The 22,948-nt window shown below is 40.1% G+C and overlaps 1 protein-coding gene across 1 annotated transcript in view; it reads right to left on the bottom strand.

Annotated features, from left to right (window-relative positions):
* Positions 1-4,011: 4,011 nt before the first annotated feature.
* The window catches only part of PIP5K1B (phosphatidylinositol-4-phosphate 5-kinase type 1 beta), a 150,857-nt gene continuing 131,920 nt past the window's right edge, over positions 4,012-22,948 (bottom strand). The window contains exons 14-15 of the mRNA XM_060237430.1: positions 18,099-18,216; positions 4,012-4,748 (exon numbers count right to left, since the gene is read on the bottom strand). Coding sequence (XP_060093413.1) covers positions 4,746-4,748; positions 18,099-18,216 — 121 coding nt within the window. The 3' untranslated portion in view covers positions 4,012-4,745. The remainder of the gene's footprint in view (positions 4,749-18,098; positions 18,217-22,948) is intronic.

Genomic DNA, 22,948 nt, shown 5'->3' with positions numbered 1-22,948 from the left:
ACCATGCTTGTATATGATTCCTCCTATGGGTAGCAGACCGAAGCGACAGGTGCGGCGGCTACACAGGTCCTAGGTTCAGTTCTGTGTTTCATTCACCTTCCACTGGCCGCTTTCTTTTAGCTTTGGAACCCGTGCTAAAGGCAATTGCTCACACATTACAATACATTACTTTGCAGCTTGCACTAATTTGGGAGGGGCAAAGCAGTTTGAATCATTCTCCTTTCCCCTTTTGTGATCTGAACAACAACCTTTAGAGGCAGGTTAGGCTGGAAGTCTATGCCTGGTCCAAAATCACCCAGTCAACTGCCTTTCCCTTGCTGTCTTCCCACCCACCCAAGTGAAGGCATTCCCTCCCCACCCACTTCAAGGGGAGCTGATCTCTGCCATCTATTTGGATAACAGTTGTAATTCTGAGTGATCTCCAGCCCTCATCTTGAGATTGGCAACAGTGTTTCCCCAGGAGGAAAGGCCTTTCTCTCAGAGGCCTAAGGTGATCCCTTGGGAATTTCCCAGCAATCTGGAAAGGTACCACTAAAGGCCTCTAGGTGAGTGCCCCGCCTGTTGCCAATCTCCAGGTGAGGCCTGGAGATCTCTTAGAATTACAGCTGCTATCCAAAGAGATGGCACAGATCAGCTCCCCTTGAGGTTGGGTGGAGTGGGGGACATACAAGTTACGGCTTCAGAGTGGGATCTGCCAGATCTAGGTTCTTATTCCTAGTACAGATAATAAAGCAAATGTGAGAACTGAGTCAACAAATGTGAGAACTGAGTTGGAACCCAGTAGCACCTTTAACACCAACAAAGTGGTGTATATAGCCCCGTCAGGGGGGAGGTGTTTGTGAGTTTCCTGCATTGTGCAGGGGGTTGGACTAGATGACCCTAGAGGTCCCTTCTAACTCTTATGATTCACAGTGCCTTCTTACCTTTTGATATTGTTTCAGACACTAGAGTTTCTGGGGTTACACACAGACACAAATATCTCTCTGACATGAGACATGGATTTTTTTTTTGCTAGGGAGTTGGATGGGGTATAAATTCATACTTTCGTACCTCCATACTTTCTTTGCCAACAGACACCAAACATATTTAAGTATTGATGTGTTCTGCATATCAAAATCTTAGTAATTAATTTAGAAAGTCCAAAGATACAGTAACATTTTTTGCAGAAAACTTACCTTTGCAATGTCAATTGTCCTCCTTCAGCCCTCTAGACGGGCCAGATGAAAGGATAAAAAAGCACATTTTCTTCGTAGATCTGTCCCTACTGATAAGTGGACTCCACCCCTGTTGCCGTATCAAAGCTCTCTTTCCCCACCCATTTGACTGCTCAGGTCAAAACAGCTTTTCCCAGAGACAAAGATTCACACATATGTGTTTTCTGGGGAGATGTTTACTGTAGCTCAATTAGCATTCGTGAGGAAGGTACGAAAGAGTCTGACGACTGACTTCCTTCTCGGCAGCCAGAAGAAAAAAACACAGAGGAAATAGCTGCTTTACTGCTTCACATGCCTTTGAAGGAGATGATTTCAAAGGAGTATTCCCAGCGGGGGCTTAGCCCCCAGGGAAAAAATTGGGGACGGAGCCCCAGAGCCCCTGCGTACTTTACGCCTATGCCAACATAGACCTGGCAACCATAAGTCATCTGCAATTTGAAATAGTACAGCCATTGTTACTATCTCCGTGAGAATTAGGCCACACTGACAGCAACACATAACTGGATCCAGATTGCTATATACTTTCACAGGTATATCCCATGATAAACTTAAACTATATTATGAAACATGTACATTTTTGCCAGATCATAGGAAAAGCAAAGTCTTGATGACTTGCCTGTTCTTCCCTGCCTCTGACACTTCTTCTCTCCTTTGGCTTCTGAGATTTCAGCCAGACATTGCCTACGTACTTTCAAACCTATTGTTTCAGCCCAGTTGTATGCTCTGGCTGGTATACAGTAGCATGGAGGGAAGTATAGTTTTCTCAAGTGTCATGATCCTAGGCCTAGTGTGACCTACAGCCACCAGGGAAGCCTGCCTAGGAGTTGCTAGTGGACCTACATCTCCCAGAATGTCGCTCTGATTAGGTGGCAGAGTTTTGGAGAGAAAACCAACCCACAGGGAAGGGACCTGGGAAGAAAGCATAAATAGGCCTCGCTAGAGAGGGAAGTTGTTCTCTCTGGAAAAGGCTGCAGGAGAGAAGGCAGCTGGAGAGAGGGATCCTCACCCAACGGAGTGGTGAGTCTTTAGAGTTACAGCAAGGGAATGTCTAGTCAGACATGTCAGGGCTTTTATTTGCACCAACCTTTTCTGTTTCTTATTTCACTGTTGCACTAAATGTTTTACTACCCACTTGTTCTAGATCACTTATATTAAACTTCTTGTTGTTAAACTGCCTGGGTCCTTGTATCTCTTCAGTCACAGTTGAAAGGTACCTGCTAACAGGAAAGAGACAAAGGTTAGGTGGGCGCTCTGGGCCCTCCCAGACAAGCCCTTACCAGAGTGGTGGCAGCCAGTAGAAGGCCCTCTCTGGTTCCCTGCTGTGTCACACCAAGTGAGCCCCATACAGTACAAATTATGGTAGTAGGCCATTGACTAATCAAACAGGTGATGCTCAGGTTGCTAGCAGAGCAGGAGTGTTTAAATCTTAGTAGGATTTCTTGGGACAGTGTCAAGGTGTCAAAAGGATATGAACATCAGCAGGACACTTGAGCATACGCTGAGGTGTAGCAATATTCTTCGGCTGCTTCACTCTATCATAATCAATAAGGCATCCACCCCCACTCTTTGATTCCCAATATCCCTTCTGCAAGCATTACTTTTTGGAAGCAGAAGAAGTGGGTGAATTGGCTATGCTGTCTGTATATTTATGTTTATATCACATATGTTGACAGAACCTGAAAGAGCTGCCTGCATACATGGGCCTACTGACCCAATCTGCATACAATGGCTTTAAAATGTGAAGTAAACTAACCCTTAAAAACTGCTATACTAGATTAGCCAGGATTATCCTGGAATACTACCTATTTAATACCTATTGTATAATTTATTGTATTGATATGTTGTTAGCCGCCCTGAGCCTGCCTCGGTGGGGAGGGCGGGATATAAATAAAACATTATTATTATTATTATTATTACTATGGCACAATACCCATTGAAGTACAATTGGCTGGAATACAGATATTCTCTGAAACTATAATATGCAAATATGTTTTGCATATGCAAATTAGTGTAAGCAACATAGCATATTGCCAACTTTTGAGTGCATAAAGACTAGCAAATCAAGTTTAGCATTGGCACGTAGACTGTTAAATTTCAGTCACTGATTCCCATAAAGGAATATTTTCTTGCAAAGTAGGATTACTACTATCGGGCCTCCATAATATTGCTCAACAGATGCCTTAGCTAGGATTTTGTCCTTCCTGAGTAATGTTTGTACACAATGTAGAGTCTGATTGCCTAGCAGAATACAGGTCACTCTTAAAATCTGGCATGTGCTGTGAAGTGGCATTTCTTAATCTACTGTAATGTTTATCTGTCAATATAAAGCTTGGCTCACTCTAAAGCCATTTTCACTTGGGAGGCATGTACTTAAATTGGCCTTCAATGCTAAAATAAAGCATAAATTCCATTTGAGCATATATAACTTTTGCATTCTGTTGGATTAACAACATTCACATTTGGAACAAAGGTATATGTGTCTGTTTCATGAAAACACCGTTAAACTTTAGTTTAGCATCCGTTTTGCAACCACAATTCCTATCTCAAAAACAAGATTACTTGCAAATCCTTTTCACTTCTTGTTTATGGGTGATTCAATGCAATATTATCATGACATCCGCTGTATCTTCGTCTTCTCTTTTCAAGGTTAACCATTCTTTGTGTTGCTCACACTCTTCTCTTCCATGTGTACAGGACATCTCTCTCTCTCTCTCTCTAAACAGTACTACATTTTGAAAATTAGAGAATTGCTCAGGAACAGTGCAGCAGGTTCACCTTCAGAGCTACTTGCCAACACTTTGCTTTGAGAACAAAATACTTTATTTCTGTCAATAAAACTATAGTTTACGGTAGAATATACTAAATAAATTATGTAATTTTTGTCCTTTACAAGCAATATATCTAATCACAAATATTTCAAAGACAATATATGTACACAACATAAGGCCTTGTTATAAATAGCATTTCTTCATTTCACTAATAAACAGTGAAAATTTCTTTACAGAAGAATTTCCATAAAGTATGTGCAGACATATTACACTAACCCTTGTATGAAATTAATGTGAGCAATTATAATTCTGGGGAAAGGGAAGGGGAAAGCAGAGTTGATTTATATTATATTCACCACTGTGATGATGGCTTTTTAAATAGGCAAAGCGGATTAGATATTTTGTTTGTGTGCATAATCAATGAATACATGCAAAGGAAAAACCACTTGAGAGTCAATAGGAAAATATCACTTTCAAGTCCTGAAAAAGATGATTGGCAATAATAGAGAAAGCAGTTTAACTATGGCATATGCAGTTCTTCACAGTTCAGCAGGCAACAGCATATCATAGTAAAGTGTGGAATGTTTCACATCTCATCTGGTGAGTCTAAGGGATTCTCTTCTATGGTTCAAGAACCCCTCGATAGTTTTTTCATAGACGTCCCGTTGATTATGAACTCTGTTTACTAGGCTCAGCCATTTTTTCTTAAGTCAGGAGTGCAAAAATGCTTTTTCTTTAAATATGTTCTTTTTAAAATGCACTGTTACTGAAAGCAAAAAAAAAAGTTTATGAATACATTACTAGCATTGTAAAATCACCTTTGTTATGCTTCACATGCAGATGTTTTATAAACATACAAACATCCCAATCTTTAAAAAATATCACAGCTAAGTCTAAAATGAAGATAGGAGAAAATGATGTTTTAAGATGTTTTGGATCCCCACCAAGAAGAAAATTGGTGTATAAATAGCTAAATAAATGTAAGGTAGTTTACAGCATAAATAAAACATCATGAAAATCACAACAGAAATAACAGTTATTAAAACCTAACAGATTAAAAACTCCAGTTAGAACTGCCAATAATAAAAGCTAAACCAATTAAAATACAGTCCTAAATAAAACTGTCTTCAAGTGCCTCCAGAAGATCAACAACAAGGGGGGACAGGTGCGCTTCCCTGGGAAGGTTGTTTCATAATTCTGGGGCTTCCACAGAAAAGGCTCTCTCTTGTGCACCTACAACATAAACACCTTTCATTGGTAGGACAGTCAGGAAGCCATCTCCCTGTGATCTTAATTCCTGGGCAGGAATATGTAGAAGACAGTCCTTCTGATACCCTGGACCCAAGCTACGTACAGCTTTAAAGGACAAAAACAACACCTTGAATTGGGCCCGGGAGCAGATTGGTAGCCAGTGTAATATCTGTAGTATTGGAGACACATGCTCCTGATAGCTGGTCCCAACCAATCATCTAGCTGCAGCATTCTGCACTACCTGCAGGTTCTGAACACTCTTCAAGGGTAGCCTCAAGTACAGCACATTGCAATAGTCCAGTCTCAACTAAGGCATGTATCACTGTGGCTAGATATGACTGATCCAGGAACAGATACAGTTGACGAACCAGCTAGAGATGGGCAAACACATTCTGAGCCACAGCAGCTACCTGGTTTAATAATGTGACTGCTGTGTCAATCACTCCCAAGCTGCAAACCTGGCTTTTCTGGGGGAATATAGCCGCATCCAAAAAAGGGGAGATCTGAAGTCCCTGGTCTGCTGTTATGAATTGTCCTCCAAAACCAGGATGCTTAGTGCATCAAAAGCAGAGAACTGGGAGTTTAAAGGGTTAATGCCTTACTATGAAGCACAATTTAATTTACAGGCTGCTGCCTGTGTGCACCCTCCTCCTTCCCTCTGATTGGTCACTGCCAGCTGAGGAGAGCTTTAAGAGCTGAGTGCTGAGGAAAAGGGTCAGTCAGTCATTGACTTTGGCTTGGCAGTAGCCAATCAGGGGACGTGTGTGTTGGTCTGAGGGAAACAGACAAGTCCACTTAGGAAGTGAAGAGGCACAGCTTCTTGCCCTTACTGTGTATCGTCACATTTGAGGAAAAGTTCAGAAATTATAACTATAAGTCTGTCAGCCCTAGCTGAATTCCATTTATTCACAGTCTCCAGAACTGCGGTTAGGTTTGACAGAAGAGACTGGACACTTGGTTAAAACTGCCAGTCTAGCCAAACAGAAAAGGATTATTGCTCCTAGGCAGAGGAGGGCATTTCTTACCCAGTTATTCAGTGGGTTCAACTCAGAAGGGATTTCTGGGTTGTATGAAAAAGGAAACGATTTTAGACTTCTCAAGACTCAAAAGGAAAGTTGAAATCCCACAAGGGAGGTATTTAAATACAGGAAGAAAGTACTAACTTCCAGAATACTAAAATAGATAATATGAAGCTTTATTAAGACACATTGTCTTAATAAATCTCCAAGATATACACCTGAGTCTCTAAGAAAATAAGCTTCAACTAATATTCTCTTGCCTAATCAAAATATTATAATTTGTATAACCAACAAAATTTACCTTGTTTTCTCGTCCCCTGCCTTTGCCGAACTCAACTGTGGCCTATTCAATAAAATAATCATTTCTGTTTGGACTTTACTTCAAGTCAAGTGCCATTTGCAAAGGGAATTTATGAAAAAGCTTCTGTTTAGCTACCATAAATCTCTGGTCTGGGCAAAAGCCAAATAACTTCCCTATAACAGAGAGGGACATGCAGAAATTTATAATTCTTTTATTAACAAACTCTACCAAGGGGCTGCTCAGTCAGAGTGAGGAACAGCATTTTGGTGAGAAAATCTGCCTCACAGTAAAGAAGAAACGGGTCCATTATATCTGCCTTTCTACAAACCCAAAGAACATCTGTCTTGTCAGGATTAAAGTTCAGCTTGTCCACCCTCATTTAAAATCATTATAGTACAAAGTAATTCTCACTGAAGCTTCACGATCAATTAATATATCTGCAAGTACAATCTAACAACACCTCTATTATAACTAAATTTAAAGTTCTAAACTGTTTTACTGTATTGTAAAATCAATTTTGTTGCTTTAAGATAAAAGAACACTTAATTGCTCTAAACTGAAATATTTCAATTTGATTTATTTGCAGACAAAACTTTTATATCTTTGGAGAATCTGAGGGCTTCTTGAAAACATATTTAAATAACTTCATATAATCTTACAATGACCTTTAAAACACAGAATTAACAATCCAACTTGAACTTAAGGTTTCTATGTAGAAACAATTTTTCTATGTAGAAACAATTTTTTAAACAGATAAACAAATCTTTAGCATTACTCTCTGCAAGGCAGAGAGGTGGTGAAAGCACCCCCACACCCCTGATCTGCCTCTCTCCCCATTTAAAGACTCCATGGCCAGCTGGCTGGTGGGGTCATTAAATGAGGAAAGAGGCAGATTGGCTCCTTTCACCCCCTCTCCGCAAGGCAGAAAGGTGGAAAAGCAGCCCTGAGTTTGCTGCTCCCATGTGGAGAAAGCAGTACTCTAGTGCTGGTGCTGCCCCCCCCCATTTTTGAGTGGGGGCATATTTTTTTACTCTTGCCCCCACTCAAAAAATATGTAGATCCGGCCCTGGCATTACCAGACATCCTCTTTTTAGAAGACATTTCTTCTTTTTTTGGTGTCCATCCTCAGTTTAAAAAACTGATGAAAATGTCCTCTTTGGTTGGAAGGTTAGGAATATTCCTAGTTAGTAGTAATTATCACAACTTAAATAGAGGGGTATTTGAAGTGAGATTTGTCACAGTGATCACTTTTTGAAGTAGTAAGTCAGAAAATATGTCCTCTTTTTTGCTTTTCAAAACATCGCAACCCTAAATCTGTCAGCCTTAACAAGGAAATAAATATTGCAGGGCACAATGGCAAGTTTATCTTGCTTAAGCAAGTCTACTCAAATTATACTTAACATTATATTGAAAATGCTGATAGCCATCTAAAATAACTGGCACAAGGTAGAGATATATTAAGCTGCATAATTAGACACTGCATGAGACAGTTGTAAGTGATATTGGAAAGCAAATGTTATTTACAGATTATACATGAATAGCAGCATTAGGTCACTGTTTGAAAGGATATCATATAACTTCAACAAATACAATTTAAAATACAGCATTCCTCACTGTTAACATCAAATTCTATCACAGGCCCACTATTGGCAGTTGAGACACTTAATGGACTAAAATGGGAGTGCTACTGCTTTAAATAACACAACCGGAATCCCCAGTGTCACGCCCATGGGTGTCATGGCACCCACCAATACTTTCATGGCATCTGTCAAGTGTTTTTAGAAAGTGGGTGGGGCCAGATGAGTTTTGCCCACCAGGGCTTCTGATTAGCCATTTGAGATTTGACTGGCTGTGCATATTTCTAAAAATTGCTTTGGCATTAGCTGCCACAACACAAAAATCTTTACTTCATAACTGAAGGTAAGCTGTGTATATGCAAGATACTAGTAACCAATACATTTACATACTTGTAAGTAATACTTGTAAACAATATGTTCATTTTAAAAGGCATCCTTTCAATCGGAGCCTCTATCAGAAACACTGAGGTTACAGCTAGTTTAACCTCACTGAATGACATTTTGTGGCTGGCTTTGCTTCCTGAGACAGACATTTTGTGGTTGCACCCACCAATGTATGTCAGAATTCTAAAGGTTCCTGCAGGTTCAGAAACTTTAGGATGCCTGAAGTACATGATTCAGTGCCAAAATCAATGTGCTACAATGCTTGGAGTGTCATACTAGGCTTGGGAAGTCCTGGGTTCAAATCCCCCTTCTTCCATGAAGCTCACTGAGGAACCATGCACATACTCAACTTAATTTCACAGGATTGTTGGGAGGATAAAATGGAGATGGGAATGATCATGTACTCCAAGCTCAGTTCATTGTATGAAGGACAGGGTAAGAATTTACCAAAGGTCCCACTGGGCAACAACAATTTTAAGCACTGACTGCAATCAGAGAAGTACATTTGAGGATGCCTTCTAATGTCACAGAAGATGATGGAATGAAAATCTAAAACCATATGCCCATGAGCTGAGACTTTCATCCCATCATTTTCTGGGACACCTTTGTTTCAAACAACTCAAGCAGATGCTTAGGGCAGTAAAAAGTCTTGGCCTGTCTTAAGCTGAAAGCAGTGTGAGACAGTCTTCTGTTGGATTTAACAGTCAAATTTCTTTTTTTCTACAATTTTTTCTACATTTTAAAATAGTATTCTTTTGTCATTACAGGCAAAATATCCCTATACATTAAGAGAGAGCAACTATGGCATCTGCAGAATGAAACTGAGAAAACTTGTATGTAAGGGTTGGGGTTGGTGGGGAAGAAAATGGTATTCTGTGTTATATTGGGAGGCAGATGCATGCAAGTCTCACTACTGGGCCAGTCCCTCACATTTTGCAGAAAAGAGCTATATTTGAGTGGCACCCTAGAGACCAATAAGGTTTTCAAGGAATAAGCTTCTGAGAGTCAAAGTTTCTTTGGTCAGATACTACAGAGCTAGAGCTTTGATTCTTGAAAGCTTATACCTCTGAAAATCTGGTTGATCTCTAAGGTGCCGTGGACCACTACTGAGCCGCGGCCTCTTCTCAACCGGGCCGCGAAGCCTGGCCACCCACCCCCACGGCACCATGCAGCCTTACTGCCCCACTCCCCCCTCGCAGCACCTCCTGCATCCTCCATTGTTACAATTCTAAGGCTGGGAAAGGGGCGGTGAAGCGCTGCCTTCCCTGGCTCTTTAAAGACCGATACTCTGCCCGCCACCAATCAGCTGGGAAAACCAGCTGTCCATGGAGGGGAGGCAAGGGCAGCGCTGCTTCTTCAGTGCGTCTCCTGCTGCTGCTGCGGTTTTCCCAGCTGATAAGCAGCAGGGGTGTGTGTTGGCCTTTAAAGAGCCGAGGAAGGCGGCACTTCACCACCCTTTCCTGGCCTTAAAACTGTAACAACAGAAGGTGGAGGAAGCGCCGTGAGGGGGTGAGGGGAGGGTGGGCGGTGAGGCTTCACGGCATGGGGGGTGGTGAGGCTGCACAGCAGGGGAGGGGGTGGGGCGGAGAGGCTGCACGACACCAGGGGGAGGGGCAGTGAGGCTGCATGACACTGGGGGGGTGGGGCAGCTGTGCAGCACCACAAGGGGGTGGGGCCAAATTTGGTGCCCCCACCCTGCCAGCCCTGGTGCTGCGGTGGGCGGGCTGGCCCTGGTGCCGGTCCTGGTACCAAGAAGGTTGGGGACCACTGTGCTACAGGACCCAACTCTAGCTCTTCTAATGCACACCATCATGGCTACCTCTGAATCTAACTTCACAAAAAGAAGACATTGGTCCACAGTCAGGTGGAGAAACACTGGCTGCATTCAGATGGCATGATAAACCATGGTAATGTAATTTGGAATGATAGATAGAAATGTATTTCTCTCATCTGGGGACAGAGGAGATATACACTGCACAACCCACCTCAAATAAGAGGATGCTGTAAAACAGAGGTGTTGAACTCATTTATTACAATAGCCAGATCTGACATCAATGTTACTTTGTTGGGCCGAGCCATACATGCAATAAAATGTAGCATGAGGTACCAGAGATATAAACTTTATAAAGGTGATTTCAGATGTCAAGTGGCAATAGCAGGTGAATGACAACAGCAGGCTTGATTGAATTGGGAGTGATAGAGGATAGTAGGTGTGGAGATACCAGTTTTAGTAATGAGACAGGAAACCTAGGTCTCAATTCCATCCAGGAGGATTCAGTCCAGGAGGATGCAAAAAATAATGGCCATAAGTCTGACACCACAACATTCAGTTGCTTACTTAAGAGTAGTAGTGCTCTTACAAAGGAATTTCAAAGGGAGATTGGAAAGAGAGACTGCTGAATTGCAATTGGTAATGAAGCTCAAGACAATGCATGCTACTGGACTGAATTGAGAGCCAGTTTTCCTGTCTCGTTACCAATGTCTGCAATTATCATTTGACATGGGAAACCACTGCACTCTCCAATATATAAGAACCAATTCAAGTGTTCTAACTCCTAATCAGGGTCTTTTTGAAAGAAAATGAATTCACACAGGAACAGAGAACACACACAGGCTGAATGTTTGAAACCCCTACTGCAAAATTATCTTCACACTTGAGAAGAGATGGATGGAGTTTAACAATAGGGTTTCCATTAATTACTCTCAGTACTTCACAGTTTAAAAGGGTAGATCTGCCCATCTATCTCCAATTTAGATATATTTATTCCCTTCACTATTCCCCCCCACCTTGGAATTAAACCTAAACAAATGGTGAGCACTAAACTAAGCTTGTTGTTCCAGTTTGGTCCTTGCCTCTGTTAAACACCATCTATTATGCTTATTCTAATCTGCTGCTCACCCTCTACCTATATGTATGGACTGGTAACTTCCATTTCAACATATCTGAAGACGTGTGTATGTCCACGAAAACTCATGCCTTGAATAAAACGTTGTTGGTTTTAAAGGTGCCACTGGCCTGCTGCTTCAGGCCAACATGGCTACCCACCTGAATCTACAATTAGCTAAAGTTTATAAAACATGCCTTATTGTGGTAATGGAAGGCAACCAATAATACAGTTTGAACATCTATTATATTTAATCACTCACATGGAATGGATAAGACTAATAAAATGGTAAACAGTATGTAAAAAATTTGCTACAAAGTATTGTGTCTGTCATGCCAAGGCAATCCAATCCAAGCTGAACTACTTAAAATAGCAATCTAATCTATATCCATCACAATATCATGTATTACAATCATGCTTCAATACTGCAATGATTGTTTTGAAACACTCAACTTTCTCCCATATATACAAATCCAGGTAATCAATTTTCCAAGCCCAGTGCATTAAAAACACTTCAGGGTACAAGGAATTTATAATATGGTAAGACTTCTCAGAACCAAGATGATAACTTTGAGCAGAACATTAGGTAAGAAATAGCATCTGACAACACTTATTTTTATTGTATTCTTCTGAACTCTGACAAAGGGACACTGGAAAGTTAAAAGTCTCCAAATAATGTTATAATGAACAGCCAGTCTAATAAAGAGATACAGTCTTGTCCACTCTATTTTTAATCAGCAATAGGTGGCACTATTGGGTTTGGATAAATAAAAACAAGCCAGTTACAAGACAAGCAACTGTAGTCACTGGATATCTGTGGATATCTGGAAATCAACCCAGAATATGGAAATGCATTAACTGAGTGGAAGGTCTGAATATTATTGTATCTTATCACCAGTACCCTTCAGCAACCGACTATACCAAATGAAGAAAGATGTTTAAGGAGTATAATAAGTATTGGCTCTACAGTTATTGTAGAATGTACATGCATGATTTTCCTGTGACATTATTGGTTATTACTGGCACAATTCTCCCTTCCTTACATCCATTCAACGTTCAATGCTTCAATATATGGCTATGCATGTTTCTCCTATGTGTAATCAACAACAACCAAGAGTATTGTTTTCTCCCCTCAAAAAGGAACAGCAGGAATCTGCTTCCACCTCACTTTCTGGAATTGTTCAACATTTTGTGAAACTATATTAATATTTTAAAATGCTTCAGAGGTTGCCCTCTCCTCTTTTCTGCTGCAATGTGCAGATTTTTTTCACAAGTGTAAAGATCCTTAAGTTTGCTGATATCTCAAACTGCAGAATAGAAGGGGTTTTTTTTAAAACCAAACAAGGAGATATTCATCTTATAGCATTCTTTCAGCCTGACCCAGTGAACCAAGCAATATGCCATAATGGCATATCTTAATGGTTTCTGATGTTGGAAGAGGAACAAGATATTATTATGCCATACTTGTTGGCTGCTGAAACTGTGGTGTAGTTTAGTAGCTAGAACATTAAGCTGCACAAAGCAAGATCAACTTCATATAAATCACATTTTAAGCCATACACATTTAACATGAGCAGCTATTTGTAGCAAAGCCTTGCAGGTATTACATACTGTTCTAAAATGACATGATCGCCACTGAACCCACTGTTGCTTGTATTTGGCATAGTTGTACATTTCCATTCTCAGACAGATTTATTAAATCTGTTATAGGTCTGCTTTCAAGACAATGACAAATGAATAGATTCCCACAAAATGAAAAACCTATTGGTGCAGAGTGGATGATAACCAATTTTGAGAACACTATTATTCTCAGATACATGCCAAGATCATGGACACCTTCTGTCTGAATTAACATTTTGAAATATTTCTTAATGTGTTGAGCTGTACTTGATCAGATGTGGCAAAGCATTCACGTTACCAAGACACCACAAGTTCAAGTAAACTGGCTTAATGAAGCCATCCATAACCCTCAAGGCATATATAAATCTACCCTAAGAGTTGAAAGTAACTATTCACTGTTATATTTTCAACTAGATGGCTTCCACTTTCGCTTCTTCCTCCTAGCAAGCCGGGGGATAAACTGATACCAGGGCAAGCATCCAGAGCAAGCATCAAAAACACAGTGGAACTGGCAAACTATTTAACATCTTTGGAAGTAAAAGCCTTCATTCCTGCAAGATGCTCTGCCCTCCTTCTTGCTGTAGTTGAAAGTAATACAAGAAATATAGGAATAAGTCCCCATTGTGAGAATAAATACAATGGGCTCTAGAAAAAAGTTTTGGATGAGTGCCCCAGGCTTGAGCACTCAGCATCAATTTGCTGTGGCATCATACCATGATGATGATCACGCAGACGCTGAAGCTCAACATTCCTTTTGTCTGCAGTCATTGTTGCTACCTTTTCATGTCATATTCAGCATGTGCTTGTGGTGTGATTTTTCTTTTTGGCCCAGCATGACAGTATACCATAGATTATGCACTTCAAGGTGGCTGTTTTACATCTGACTTAAGCTTTCCATCTCCCCCCTCTCCCTGCGGCCTCTAACATAGGAAAAGTTCAGACTTTCTCCACAGTGAGGATAAAAGCAGCTTACATATTCTCCTCTCCCCCTTTTGATATGCACAACAACCCTGTGAGGTAGGTTAGGCTGAAAGTCTGTCACTTGTCCAAAATCACCCAGTCAAGAACCTGAGTCTGGCAGACCCTGCTCTGAAGAGCTAACTGCTACATCACACTGGCTGTCATAGGGGGGCTACTGCTGAATGGTAGCAAGCAGCCAGGCCTAGTTAAGTCATGCCAGTCAGGTGGCATCAAATCACCCAAAGGGTGCTGCCAGGCTTAGGGTAACCAGCCTTCAGGTGGAGCCTGAAGATCTCCTGGAATCACAACTGAACTCCAAACAACAGATCTCTCTCTTCCTGAAGAAAATAACTGCTTTGGAGGGTGGACTCTATGGCAGTATTTTCAGCTGCGGCCTCTCCCCTTTCCAAACTCTGGCTTTCACAGACTCCATTAAAAAAATCTCCAGGAATTTTCCACCAACCAGGAGCTGGCAGTCCTAGTCAGTGGCCAAAATAGGCCTGGAAAGGGCCTCTCCCCCCACTTTTTACTGACAGACCAAGCTTGGAATACTATGGTTGTCTAGCAACAGCCACTGAGAGAAAACGGAGGACCCGGTGGAATGGGCCAGTAAGACGCAAAGGCAGCTTTCCCAGTGGCCCAGTCCTCATCCAGGGGCTAGAGAGATTAAGTGACACACAGCTCAGCCAAAGGGAGGGTAGGTGAGTCATCACCAGCAAGGTTGGCTCTTATATCTGTAGAATTCATTTCACAGAAAGGGTCTGTACCTGTCTGTTATCCTGGCTAGGAAGAATTTCTGCTATAAAAATGAATGCACTACCAAAACTAAACTTTTCATCTCAGATTATTCCAATTCCAATTTCTGAAAAGACTTTGAAACAAGCAAACAAGTTTGTTTGGAACGCCAAGAAGCCAAGAATAAGATTCAAAGTACTGTGAGACGAGAAGAAAAAAGGCAGTCTGGCAATACGTGATATCAAGTTATACTAACAAGCTGCTGGGCTAGTTTGGATATCAGATTGGATCAAAAATCCTAATGAAAGACTGATAAAATTAGAATCTTCAAGTCTTGAAGATGGACTACATAGTTATCTCTGGATTAAAAAAATTATATCAAAAACATAACCCAAGCTAAAAGACATCTAACTAGAGATAGCCTATTTAAAATTTGGGAAATACTATGAAAGAGAATCAGTCCTACAATCCCACCAATAATGTCACCAATACGATAATCAAACAAGGAGAGATATTGATTTTATAACTTATGGTGATGTGATAAACTCACAAGGTGTGATCAGGAGTGGCAAGAGATCAAAGAAGAAGGAAAGGAAATAAAATGGTAGATATATTTTCAAATTTCTTCTATGCTTAAAAATATAGCTGTATTAAGAGAGGTGTTACTAAAGAACTGACCGACTTTGAAAAGATTGTTTCACAATTAAAAGACCATTTATTAGGACAAATTTACAAGTTATTGCTTGTTTCACTTTCCAGCATTTGTATGGCCAGTTGAAGCTATTGCTTGATGGAGTTAAAAAAGGTAAAGGTAAAGGACTGTGCAAGCACCAGTCGTTTTCAACTCTGGGGTGACGTTGCTTTCACAGTGTTTTTATGGCAGACTTTTTACGGGGTGGTTTACCATTGCCTTCCCCAGTCATCTACACTGGAGTTATACCCTTGCAAATAAATGATGCTTTGAGCCAGCTTGTCTCCTGAATGGACATGAGAACTGGTGCCTAGTGAGTACTCTAACCTGGGAACCCACAGGCAAAAGGGGATATTACATTAGAGAGCCATTGCCAATCTGAGTAGACCTGGGAGAGGGCAAGAGAGAAGCTTGCAATGCCAATTCATTTCATGTTTTCCTGGACTTAGAGGATTTTATACTTTTAGTTTATATTTTTAATTTCTGCTGTGATCCTTGTGCTTTCATTTCATTTCACTTTATGTTTCATTTTTTAAAGCTGCATTGCCAAATCTCAGTATTCCCCCACCTTTCCATTTAAAACAAAATATTGCAAGAGTTTTAAGCATGTTTATATTTTAAGTAAAAAAATATTGTTAATTGTATTTGTTTGTATCCTTTATACAGTTTATATCTCCACTACCTGGCATTACATTTTATGACATGTGTTGCCTGACCCCACAAAGTCCCATTTATATCAGATCCAGCCCACATAACAAATAAGTTTGACGCCCCTGTCCTACATGATGCAGACACAGAGGTCTGAAAGGAGTGTGCCCTGACCTTTTATTTTTTAATATCCTGCCTGATTAGGAGTTCTGGCAAATCTGAAATGTGAAAGTTCTGGCAAATCAGAAAATGTGTTGTGTTATTTTTGTTGATCTTAATAAAAGATATACATGGCTTTTGCTTTCACTTTGCCCATAATTATGGTGTATCACAGACTAACTATATCCACACAAAGGCTTTTTTCATATTACCGTTTGAAACTGGATGTTATTTGCTGTTGGCCCAATTTTGAGTAAAGTGATATAGAGACAGAGGTTTCATACAGCAACTTTCCTTCTGTTAATGAACCTCTCTGAAGTTCTATGGTCACTTCAAACAGTGCCACCTTTCCCCCCGCCCTTTTTTGCTGCAAAATCTTCTTGGAGTGTTTTTTTTTAATGTTTTAGGTTGAGTGCTACAGTGCTAAACTGTTACAGCTCTGAAGTGCTATAGTGACACCATTGAGATGCTGTAGCATTCACCTTAGAACACTTTTTTAAAAGTCCAGAAAAGATCACACGGCAAAAAAGGGCAAAGGAAAAAAGCGGTATTGTAGGAAGCACTATGGGCATTTTAATCAGCACACCAATTCAGAAGTGCAACAAAGAGGTTGAAAATGGAAAAAAGCAGCTTCCCTCAAAAGCAGCTCAGCCACTTTACTAAACCAATGCAAGCAGGTTTGTATGAAGAGATAAATAAATTCTATTAACAGTTGGTTACTAAAATGTGTCTGTCTGAAATGACAGCAACCAGTTATTACAACAGAATACAAAGACAGTTTGAAATGGGTCAAACCCTACTGAAATATTTAACTCAGACCAACAACATGATATGATTTTTGTTCACTTCAGTGCTCTTGTATATAGAAACTGGTTGAGCTAGTATTAGGAAGCCACATGCACCTGAGAAGGATGATTATTTTCCAAACTACACTAATTACTAAGAAATTTGGATATGACTGCTAGCACTGCTTATGTGAACAATACAGAAGAGGAATACTTAAAAGATATGCCTTTTCCTATTAAATATTTTTAATTGTACTACCAAAGGAGATGGCGATTGCAAAGCATTCGTATGTTTAAAGTTTTTGTACATGGAAAAGCCTGTGGAGATGTAACAAAGTGATGGCATCCTGGTCTTAGCACCACAGTTACTAGATGTCCTATTTAAATAGTGGACAGCAACATGAACACAGAATAGAATGACTGTGAATGCACACCTATCCAAGGTGATGAAGAGTTACCACACCCAGGGAATTCCCCAAAGGAATCCTAAGGAGGTCATAGGTACTTTCATTATCTTTACTTTCAATACACAAATTAAAGGAGACAAACAATATTCATAAGCAGATCCACGTGTTGTGAAGAGAGGGTATTTTCTCTAAAGTGGCATATTTACGTACATAGTCCTTTTCAAGGGACTGTAAAATTTACTGCTCAGATCTTAAAAAAACTATATAGTTAATCCTCTTAGAAATTCCCAGTCAGCACATACCAAATCCAGTACTGCACAATGTGACTGTGGGCAAAGCATTTCTCACCCCAGCCAACAGATAATGAAATGGAAGGCCTTTGGGTAACCAAAGCAACACTGAGAATCTTCAGTGCAGATCTGCACATTCAGTTACAAAACCATGAACAGACTACAGTTTAAGAACAATTGCACCATGTCTTTCTTCCCCCAAGTGACAGCTCTCCACAAGATAACCTTGTCTTTTACAAGAATCTTCAGGGAAAATATATTTGTCACAAAATGTATGAGTTGAGGTGGTAGTGGTGGTGAAGACTAAGTGCTCAGGTTTGCAGAATACAACCTACAATGAATAGATAGTTGACTTTAACACACACACACACAAGGTTTTAAAAAGCAGCTGTTAGACAACTTACTAAGTATACGTCCAGCACAGAAGCATTATCATTCTCTGTCTCTACTGTGCTCTGCTCTGAAGTCAAGTAGATAGCACTGTCTTCTAAGGTGAATGTTGAACTTGAAGGCAATCCTTTACTGGATATAAAAGGAATACACAAGGAGTATTAAAAGAAAAATACTGTGTTAGAATATATATATTTATGTTGCTTCCCCTCAGCAGTAAATAATTCTAATTCAACTTTATGCAAAAAAAAGGCCTTCACTAACTATACAGAATTCAACTTATTTGCAATTAGACATATTCATTCCTTAGCAGCTGAAGCCCTCCTTCGTTTTACTGTCAACATACATCTAGGGCCCAATGCCTCCAAATATTCGTTACTTTTAGCAGAAAGAGCAGAGTGCACAAAGCTGGAGAACAGCTGGGAAGAGGATGCTACAAGCAGAAGAAATCCAGTTTGTATTGAATGGTTCAAATGGGTCTCAGTGTGTTTGGTTGAGCTTTCATGCACATTATCTATTTGTGGAGGGACATAATAGAAACTCATGGGAGTTACTGTTTGCTTTGAACTACATGACTGCAGAGTACAGGATTCTGCCTTCAACATACCTTCACACGATATATCTGATTGCAATGTTTGGCCCTTGCATATGGTTCAAAAAAATCTGCAAGAAGGGAACACCTAGGATTTGAGTGTATGTTAAACCTGGAGTAACTGCCAGGCTTACAGAAAAAATATGTGCAAGTTACCCCTACTCCCAACAGTCCAAGCAAAAGGAGTAGGGGATAGTGCAACTAGGTGGATTGGGGAGGAAACTGCACAAACAGGAAAGTGGAGGAAAGGGAAAGAAAGCAGGCAATTAGGCAGAGCCAAGAGGGAAGGAAGCAGTGACCAGCATGAGTATATGTGGGGGTTTCTTTTCCTAAAAGTTCTCATAAGCCATCCTCTTGTTAAATTAGAAGGTGGGTAGAGGGAGTGTTATGCTTATGCACTACCCATCTGGTTCACTAAAAATTGTATCTTCTTAAAATTGCAGATATTCCAGTGGCATTAAAACAAAAGGATAAAAATGGGATGTAATGTAACCTGCATGTCTTTGTTATTTTTGAAGCAATATGTAATATATCACCTTCATCAAAAGCTTGAGGCAGCTTTATGCCATTTCTGCATTCTTTCAGCTTGTTTACATAACACACACGTATTTAGATACAATTTCTGATTACAGTTATTGGGGGAAACAGAAAAAGCTAAACCAGACACACCCACAGAATGGGACAGGCTTCACAAAGACTCATGTGTCATGGGTTTTCCCGTTTCGCTCGTCATAAGCTATAAACAAAGATACTATTAATGCTGTGAATTTTTTTCATGTGACATATATTGCCTGCCAGTATGTCAAATACAGAAATTGAATGGGGCGGGGGGGAGGGCAGAATGTTGATGTTGAAAGTCTGGTTGCTCTATAAGAGATTGTTAGGATGGAGAGTATTCCCATCACAAAAACATGCATACACAAATCTAAATGAGAAAGAAAATGTAACCACTGCAGCTTCATACCAAAGAGACTAGCCATCTGCATGTAAAGTCTCCATGGTTTCGCACACACACACACATAACAGTATACACAGGAGCAAGTTCTCTATTCATATCCCACATGGCAACATTTTGCTCCTGCTGGTATTTTTCTCCAGTGCTGAGCTAAATGCAAGCAAACACACATACATTGTCTGATTGCCAGAAAAACACTAGAATGGCTTTTTAATGTGCACTATATTTCATCATTTTTGCAGCTAAGAATCTGGCTTAGAAAGCAGTGCTGACTGCAGAAGAGAGATATCATTTTAGACAAGACATAATAAATAAATAAAAGTAAATGTAAGCCTGAGATATGCCCAAAAAGAGAGAGCACCAGAAAGGTGAGAGGTTATTTTAATCACAGCATTTATCATAATTTATGAACAATAATGTCAACTAACAAATGGATTCAATAACACATTTCCTCCACCAGAGCAAGGGTCCTCATTTTGTGAATGGGATCCATCAGATCCAGTTTCACAGGCGTCTTCACCAAACTAAGTGGTAAAGCTTTCAGAGTCACCTTACAAGTAGGAGACCCAAGCAACAAATTAGAATACGGCAAAAGATGTCATCTTGGGTGTTACATAAATTCAAGGAAAATTGGGCAGCTGCAGATGTACTCAAAGCTTTTTCCACCAACGTGAAAACCCGTTTAATTCTAGAAGCTTGGATGAAAGCAAAGCATAGAAGCGAAGTCATATCCCAGCATGATTTAACATGGGTTAGAGTAGCGTTTCCCAATTGCAGGGTTGCAGCCCGGTACCGGGGCACAGAAGCCTCAATACCGTGTCACCAGGGGTGGCCTGACAGCCTCCTCCCCATCTTCTTCAGCCCTGTATGCCATGTCACGCTCCAGCCCCTGCCCCCCATGCTGCCGCCAGTAGCACTCAGAGAGCGCTACAGACACTGGCTAGAAGCCCTCCCTCCTCCCTCTCTGATATTCAGAAACATCAGAGAGTGCGGGAAAAGCTCCTGGCCAGCATGCAGTGTCTGTAGTGCTCCCTGATCGTTCCCTGCCCAGAGGACAATCAGGGAGCGATACTGAGACTGCGCACTGGCTAGAAGCCCTCCCCCATTCCTCTCTGAAACATCAGAGAGGGCAGGGAAAGCTCCTGGCTGGCGTGCAGTGTCTGTATTGCTCCCTGAGCATCCTCCACCCAGACTACGGGGAAAGAACCAGGCCACGGGGTGGGGGGAGTTTGGGAAACCCTGGGTTAAAGTGATTTTCAACTGTAATTATTCAATCTATTTCACAAATAGTTCTGATATAAACACCTAAAAGCTGCAAAATAATATCGGGAGGCTACCCTCTTCTGCGGAAATCACTGTTTTCAATCAAAAATCAGAATGGAAGAATACTTGTCAAATACATTTCTTAGCATCTTTGCTAAACTACTACACCCAAGATAACTTGGGGGAAACTGGTACCTATTAAACTATTATTTACAAAAATATTCCGTGTTTGCAGTTGAAATATTTTTAGACCCAGTAGTTTCAATACTTGGCAATCATGGAATATAGACTGAATGATCAATTATTAAATACGTCTAGAGTTACAATGTATACAAAAGATGAGTTCTTTTCCAGAATATTCTTTCAGGACTGCTTCATATGTGACATTTCTCCAAGAGATCACAACTATATGTAAAAATAGGATAAACATCAATTTTATCTCAAGTATGTATGTTTGGAAGCTGGCAAAATATATAATCAAATGTCAGTATGTAACAATGTACATTTTTTTCCTGAGACCATTACCTCTGTTCAGAAAAAAAATTAGATGTAATGTTGAGATTTTAGTGGGGATGCATGAACATCTACCAGTCTTGCCCTAATCCTGTATGCATATTGTGATTGTCTGACCTAAATATTTGAAACACCATTCACCTGCACCTAAAAAGCCTGAACGTGTCCGACTGCATAAAAAAGAGTATGCATGCATAATTACAGACCGCTTTGCCATAGCTGACTTTCCCCAATTGTGAAAATGCAGTGTAAAAGCAAACAAAATTTGACATTTTTAGTTCTTACTACTTAGGCGTATGAGCTCTTATGGCAATATAATTGATTATTTTGCTTAAACTGTCTGGATCTGAGTTATCTAATTCATATATACAGATTATTGTTAAAATTGTATGTAGATGAGTACTTATCAAGGCAAATTTATCTGGTGATCACATTTGAGTTCTCAGTATCCCGGGAATTTAATTCATTCACTGCTAGATGTTCCATTCCATTCCTAAGAATATGCATCAAGTATTTTGAAGCTACCCCAATTCAATAACAAAATAATAATTCTAAACATCATGGTAACAGCCCTTTCCACTCACAGAGTGCCTACCACCCTCTTAAACCTCAGGCTATCAGTCACATGTAGGCCAGGACTCCCCCCCCCCCGCTTTTAATTATAATGTGTTAATTAAAGATGGAAGTAAAATACAATACTTAGTATACATTACATTACATATACATTACTTAGTAAAGCATGAATAAAGACAATTACAAAATGATCATTAAGTTTGTGTCAAAGCAAGGATTGTTACTACAGGGTATCTATTAATTTTTAGTTTATCATTCATATAATTCAGAAGAAAAAGAAAAGTAAAAGTAAATGGGGTTCAAGCCAGTTTTCAAGTTCTGTCAGCTACCTAATGGTAAACATATAAGGTATGTGAAGCAATTAAATATGCTTTCTGTAAGCTTCTTTCTGGGTCAGGAAAAGCATCTAGCCATAATGACCATTTGGCCATAATGCTAGTAGAGATAACCTATCTTGCTGTGCAACCCAGTTTGAGGTCTTGTCTAGCAAAAAATAATCCCATACCTTTTGGTACCACTGATGCATTGAGGGGAGATTCTGTGAATTCCAATTAGAAGCAAGAACATGCTTTGCTGCTGCTGAAAGGGTAGAAATGAGGTCTCTAGTATTTCGAGAAATCCTAGTTCTTGGCCAGAAGTCTGAAAGGATTAAAGTTGGATCTTAGGAATATAATGTTTTATTATCAAGTGAATTTGTGATATGATTTCACTCCAAAATCAACTAACCTTGCTACGTGACCACCAACAAAGGTAAAAAGAGTCTTTTGCCCCACATAGTTTCCAGTATGACAACATAAGTGGATTAATATAGGAGAGCTTTGATGGGGTGAGATGTCATCAAAGCAAAATTTTTATCGCATGTTGTTGAATAGATAAGGAATACGAGGTACTGCTTGTTGAGGACCAAATCTTATCCCACTGATGAGCAGTAAGATTAATATCCAGATCTTTTTGTCATACTACCTGGT

The sequence above is a fragment of the Heteronotia binoei genome, chromosome 4 (genome assembly GCF_032191835.1).
Source record: "Heteronotia binoei isolate CCM8104 ecotype False Entrance Well chromosome 4, APGP_CSIRO_Hbin_v1, whole genome shotgun sequence".
Classification (NCBI taxonomy): domain Eukaryota; kingdom Metazoa; phylum Chordata; class Lepidosauria; order Squamata; family Gekkonidae; genus Heteronotia; species Heteronotia binoei.
This window is presented reverse-complemented; position numbering and strand designations above follow the sequence as displayed.